The 6,984-nt window shown below is 40.7% G+C and overlaps 1 protein-coding gene across 1 annotated transcript in view; it reads left to right on the plus strand.

The window, feature by feature from the left end:
- LOC104498507 (DNA-binding protein Ikaros-like) overlaps positions 1-6,168 on the plus strand; it is a gene marked incomplete at its 3' end in the record, with an annotated part of 7,293 nt that extends 1,125 nt beyond the window's left edge. Inside the window, exon 2 of the mRNA XM_010141899.1 lies at positions 6,049-6,168. Within this exon, the coding sequence (XP_010140201.1) occupies positions 6,049-6,168 (120 nt within the window). The remainder of the gene's footprint in view (positions 1-6,048) is intronic.
- Between the last annotated feature and the right edge of the window lie 816 nt (positions 6,169-6,984).

Genomic DNA, 6,984 nt, shown 5'->3' on the forward strand with positions numbered 1-6,984 from the left:
CCCCTTTCTAAAAATATTGATAATTTTTCTCAAAAATTTGAACCCAGATATTTTAATATCATCTGAAAATTGAGAGTCAAAGATGTTTTCTATCTTAAAGAACAACAGTATAATAATCCTTCGATCCAACAGAAGGTTGTCAGTTATGTTCAGGATAGGGAAGGCATTCCCAGCCAGCCCTGTGGGGACGCATGTTGCACTCCCTTCCCAGTAACGGTTTTGAAGTTGTAACTGGATATGCTCACACATCAGTGTTTTGTCACCTGCTGAAGCAACCTGTAAGGAAAATAAAACCTGTCCTATACGTGCTATGTGTGGGGCGTGTGTGGCCCTAGCAGAAAAAGCAGGGAGGTTTTAAGCCTTTTAGCAGACAAAGCGCTGTGGATCTGCTCAGATCAGTGAGAGGCACCGCGATCTGAGGCCAGACCCTCTGCCTGCTGCAGAAACCCGTGCTCGCTTTCCTGAGCTCCTGGGGGCAGGAGCACCGACCTCCTCTTCGTCTGCAGCAGCACAGGCTCCCCTGGATACCCACACCTAACCTTTGTGGTATTCTTTACAACGGCGTTAATCTGAGCTCCACATCTGCTACCTCTTACCAGAGCATTGTTTTTTTTTCTTGTGACATGGGGAGGAGCAGTGTGGAGATGCTGCCTCGAGTCAAGGAGTGGATTAGGTCACTTGCTTTGCCTACTTCTGGTCTGCTGCTCCTGTGGAGAGGGAAGATTTGCAAGAAACTTTGACATTTTAAATGTTTCTGTATATGTAAATATATATATATTATGTATGTATATTATTTGTAGCTCTCAAAGTTTTCCAGGATTTGAACCACTGTAGTACTTTCCCGTGCCCTTTAGCTTTTCCAGCAAATCATGCCGATGAGAATAGTAATAACCTGTAATGAGACAGAGTTCTTTTAAAAAAAAAATTAAGTGTAAGAAGAATCTTACCTTTGATTAGACCTAAGGTTTAGACCTAAACAGATTTAGAAAAAGGAAAAAAAAATATCTGTTGTTCCTGTCACTGAGCATGTGGTACTTTCTGTGAGCAGAGGCTGCGAATTGTATTGGGTTGTTGGCTGGATTTGTGAACAACTGCCCAAAGAAAGAAAGTGCTCATTTACTTTAAATTATGATTTGAATTGTGTGTGAACTCAGCCTTCTGGGAACAGGAGTTTGTCAGATTAAGTTCCACAGATGTTGGTTCTTCGTAAGCTCTTACTAAATGTCAAAATTAAAGGATCTTAAGGCACAGAGATGTTACCTGCATCTTTCTGTTAGGCTGTTGAATACAGAAAGGAGTTTCCCCCCTCTTCCTCTCCTCCTGGGGATCTGCATTCTTCTAGGGTGCTTCCTTACATGATGAGGGAGCTCTGCTATGTATTGGGAACCAGTTAGACAATTGCACAGTTTCAGAAGTGTGAGATTGTCTTTTCAGATGAAAAATGCTTTTATTTATTTCTCATGTTCTATGAGTAATGCTCATCAGGTGTAGCTTAGTCTCTGAGCCTATGGGGTTAGGTGACTTGGTTCACTGGTGCACTTGGTTGTATTTTAAAATAAGAAAAATAGTAAAATTAGTTTGTGGGGGTTCTTCAGGGTTTTTTGTTTTGTCTTTCAAACAAGAAATAAAATAGGTCTCTGAAACAGTCTTCTCAGCTCAAAGCAGCGTTTTGCAGCCATGTGATTTATGCAGCTGACTCGTGTGGCAGGGGCACATTGGGCCAGGAGTGTAAAACCAGCATGAGCGAGCCAAACCCTGCGTGCACACGGGCATTCCGGCTTCTGGGAATCCAGGCATGGCTGGCTCCTAGAGGAACCGAAATACCGTGTGACTAGCACAGAGTTCACAGTTATTATTTTTCTCCTGAAAGTGATATTTCATGAGGCAAGCAGTTGCAGTTCTGAAATGAGGAGAGAGCTGACATAAATTTAACCAAACGGTATCCGGCTCTCGTACAAAAGAATCAGAAAACACAGATAATATCTCACTTAACAAGCAGTATTTTTCCTGCCTTTTTCTTTTTTTCTCAGTTTTAGGGCCTAACAGTTAAGGAAGGTGAAAAAACAGTACGAGTGTTTCCACATCTAACATAAAAAGATCCCCTAGTACTGACTAGGCTGTGCCACGCTCTGCAAAAGCAGGAAGAATTTTTCATTTGATCTTCTTGCTAGGTCCTGGGAAGGCGGAAATGAGCATATCTTGGGCTGGCATCTCCTACCCGAGAGCGTGACTCCGGTCCCAAAGCGACTTTCTTTTCATCACTGGAGGTTTGAGGTTCTACTAGTGAAAAGGAGATCTATTTTGGTTGTGACTCTAATCCAAAAAGATTTGTATGTTGCTTTTCTTGCATAATATCTCCAGTGGTTCTAGAGTTTCCATAGGAAACATCTCTCAGGTTAAATGTACTGAACATCAGTTTGTGAAAGAATAGAGAATGAAATCCTGCTGAGGCTTTCTTTTTAACAGTTGTAGCTCCAGCAGCCCCATGATGGCATGAACTGAATTGGTAGCAGAACTGAATGGAGATGTTGAAGAAACACCAGGCTATGGACTTTGGTGGGAATAAAGGATGCATAAAACCTTACTGGGATAGGCACTTGGTTCCCTTCCTCTCTTTCCTTGTGTTGCTTCGGGCAGAGATGAGGAAAATCAAGGAGAGACGTTGAGGGCCCTGTTGGTAGGTCAGGCACTTCTCTGACAATTTTCAGGCAGAAATGGCATCATTTGAAAGTCTGAGACTATCGCTCAGAGCTTCAGGATGAACTGGGGGAATGTATGATACAGGCTGCATTTGAACTTATGACCGTTTAGGACTTAACCAAGAGCATCACGAATCAGGGACAATGCGAGAAACAGCACTTCAAATGTACAGCTCCCTTGTCTTTTTCATTTGATGTGTGGCTCTTTATAAAAACTACAAAAAATAAAAGGCACCCCCTGCCCCAAGATGAGATCTAATTGTTTATGCTTAACTTTTCATTTTTGAGCAAATATATATAATAGGAATGGAACAAATCTATGGTACTTTGCTCGGTACTTTGCTCTGTGACATTTTAATAATTTACCCAGTGATTGCCACTAGGTGGTTTTTTGGGGGTTGTTGTTTTCTTTTTTGGTTTTTTTTTTTTGGTTTTGTTTTTGTTTAGCTCTATCTTATTCTGGGCACGCCTGTTAGGAATTAAATGGAAAACTGTTCCCTGCTTTCCCCATCCCCTTTCCATTTCTAAATTCATTGACAAAAGGATATTAGTGAGACTGCAGATCTGTAAGATTGCTGTGCAGTAGTAAATTTATCATGGTGTAACAATTTAGATGTAGTTAACCAGGAGATACAAATACCATGCTCTAGAATCCAAGACACAGAGCTCAACAAATTAATCTATCCTGTCTGCATGCAGGGACTTCTTGTTCATGTGTAAGAGGAAGAAATCAAATTATATGAACGGACTGATTAAAGCCAAGTTTACTAAGTTTTCTTAACTACAGTGTCCTGCAAAGAGGGAAGCATACCAGATCTCTGGTTTCTGCCCCACCAAGTCTCTGAGGCTAGTCTGATTCATGACACCTGGGCGAAGGGTTATTAACCTAACAAGTAGAAGATTGATGTCTATTTAGCAAAGCTGGCAGTTCACCCTAAACTGTGAAAGTACTGATCTGTGAACAGGTTTCTATTCCAAAACACTACTTGGATTTATCTTCAAAGCATCCTGCTTAGGCTGCTTATTGTAGGGTGCTTAATTACACACTGAGAAAGTTTTGATTTTGTTTGCTGTATATTATCTCATAGGTCTGATATTATGTGTTTATATTGGTTTGTAGCTAAAAAAAGCCTTCAGATGTGTAGGGTAAGTGTTCTTCTGAATCTAGACTAAGTCAAATCATCAACTTTCATTGTTGTAACTGGGAGCAAAATTTGTACCTTGAGAGATGGTGGTTTTGATTACTACTGCTTTTTAACGTTATGTTCTTAACCTACATGTAGTGTCAAGAGAGCTGATTCTGACCAGACTGCCCCTTGCCCTCTGAATAAACCTCCGCGTTTTTGGTTTTGTTGGAGGGAGAAGCGTTGAAAAAGTTGAGATATTTCAGTCATCTCTCCTCACCCATTCATCCTATCTGTAAGAGATACCTCAGCTTGGCAGGATGAGACTTGCATTGGAGAGTTGCTGGCAGTTCTTTAAGCTCCTTACATCCCATAAAAATAGTGCAGAAACCTACAGGAATAACTAAATAGTGAGCTAAAGAGTGAATGGCAAAAACTGTTTCATTGAACCTACTTCCTGCCTTTACACTCCTCTGCTGTAAAGTACATGGTCCTTCTTTTCCATTTATGGAATCCACCTTTGCTCTTGCATTCACACCCAGTGGGTGTGATTTCGCCCATTGAAGAATATCTCACAGAAGCTGGAGATGGGGGTTGGGGGTGGGGGTGTGAGTGGAACGGACCGTATGAAATCATCTAGTTAGTTCCTCTGCCAGTGTAGGACTGTTCGTTCATTACCCTCGAGTCCTCTGGCTACAGTTTTAGTTGGTTCACCTGGTGCTGCTTCCACCACTCCTGCTCAGAGATTATTCCACAGTCTGATAGACATCATTAAGAAATGCAGTCACCCACTCATTCCATTCATTTAAACCTGGATTTGTGCAAACAGCCCAAACCAGCTAATTTGCAAGATGACTTAAACGTACCTGTCATTACCACCTCCATCATGATCAGTATAGATCTGAATGCATGATGCTTTGCTGCATCCAGGAGGTTGGGAAGGAAAGTTTCATCTTCTTTCAGGTCAAATCCATAACAGACATTGCCAAACTGTTGTCATTTATGTAAACTGTATGTATTTGTTTTAATTTTTCCTTTTCTGAGAAGTGATTTCTGAATTAATTAATGTTTGTGTGTTAATGAGGGAATTCTCATTAGAAAAAGCCACACTAATTTGCTAGGCCTTTGTGCCATGAAATTACTGCCCTTGCTGGCGTGCTGATTGCCACAGGATGTCTGATAGATTGCATCAGTGTAAATTGATAACATCTCCATTTTGGAGACAAAGGTCTTATGTGAACGTTACTGAGTTCAAATCCCACTCTGGGCCTAATGTGTTCTTTGCTATTAATGCAAAGACCAGCCCGTTAGTAACAGTCGATGAAACTAATCACTACGGATGTGTAAAGTCATTTTAAAAGAAGTTCTGCAAGACAGGGGTAGTGCTGAGTACTGAGGGCAGGACAGGTATGCTAAACCAAGAAATTTCGCCGATTCTGGAAGTGCAATACTTAGCAAGAGAGATATTTTCCTTACTGTATTGCTTTTGGCACTAAAATGGTTCCTTTATACTTACAACACGCTAAGGCACCAGTCTGTTTTCTTCTGCAAAATCTTATGTACACAACGTACTGGGGTTTGTTTTCTCTTTACAAATAAGAGACCATAAACCCCTTGAAGTCATGTTTTGACTGACCGCTGCTAACAGTACATATTTTAGGAAGTCCCGGGAGCTACAGGCACTTAATCGCTTGCAGGCACAAGGACCAGCCGAAGTCTGATCTATGGTTGTTGGCGAGGCTTGCTGGAAATGTGGCTGAATTTTAGTTGGAGATAAAATTTTATTTTTTGGGTAGTTCTATTAGAGCCCCAGAATATTTGTGGGTTAGACTTCACTATATCCTTGAAGCAAATCTGGAGCAGATGTGGAAGAATGAAGAGTTTTTACAGAAGACAACCTGTTGGTCTACGTTGGCTAAACTGGATCTTCTGAGCATAGCAGCTAAAAAATGTCTGTGTGGGTTACCCAAAATGGTAAGACTGATAACCGTGTATCCAGACTTCAGTAAATTTGGGAGACGTTGGCCATGCATACTTTTCAGAAATGTAATTCCCCCTGTATTCAAAAGGAGATTTCTCTGCAGGACAGCAGGTTTTGATCCAAAGAATGCTTTTATTAGTGTTTAAGTTTATTATTAAGTTTGATTTGGCTTGTAGTTCCTCTTATGGTATTATCTGAAAATGAGGCTACTCTGATGACTAACTGATGCTTTCTTCAATACTAGGAAAGGAAAGTCCTCCAATTAGTGATGTCCCAGATGATGCAGATGAACCTATGCCTGTACCAGAGGACCTTTCAACTAGTACTGGAGGACAACAGAGTGCTAAGAATGAGAGAATCTTGGGTAAGATGACTACTAGTCCACTCTGATAAGAAATATTAGTACACAATATAATATGACAATAATGTTTATGTACTGTATAGCAAGCTGTTATACAAGCAGTTCCTGTGCCTTTTTATTTATTTTCAGCACAGGAGTACTCAGGTACTTAGTGTTTTTGTGAAACCTTCTGTTTGGAAAAGGCATTGTGAAGGACAGCAAGCCTCCTCATCCACAGAGAAGTTATCAATATCCTACTATTTATCTTATTTCTAAAGCATGATTGATTGCATTACCTGAACTCAGATTTGATAAAAATTCAGTAAACTCTCAGGTATTTTATTATTGTACTTTGTTTCTCAGTCCAAAGCTCTTGGGACAAAATCTTGCCTTTACTACTTCTGTATCACCTCAGTAAATGGATGATCTTAACTGTAGGTATCAACTCCAGCACCTGCAATGTTTGTCTTTTCTGTAAAGCTGCATGCACTTTTACCTCTTTTACTGCTCCTTTTTCTAGCCCTGAACTAAGTTTTTGAAAACAGTATAGTAGACAGTCAGTTCTCCTTTTTTGTTTGGTTTCTTTTTTTTTTTTACAAAAGGAGCTTCAACACATGCCCCAAACATATCGGTGACCATATGATTGCTATGCATGTTCTGAATTGTAGTCAAAATAAAATCTGTTCAGGATAAACCAGTGCATCAGGAGTGGTGTTTGGCCTATACGATCGCACAGATGTATTGGTGATGAAGGGAAGTGCCTTTCTATGCAGGCAGTGGCATGGCAGTGTAGACAGGTAAGGTGTTCAGAGCAGCACTGCCAGCTCCAAGTCCTAAGGT

Source organism: Buceros rhinoceros, unplaced genomic scaffold (assembly GCF_000710305.1).
Source record: "Buceros rhinoceros silvestris isolate BGI_N320 unplaced genomic scaffold, ASM71030v1 scaffold9788, whole genome shotgun sequence".
NCBI lineage: Eukaryota > Metazoa > Chordata > Aves > Bucerotiformes > Bucerotidae > Buceros > Buceros rhinoceros.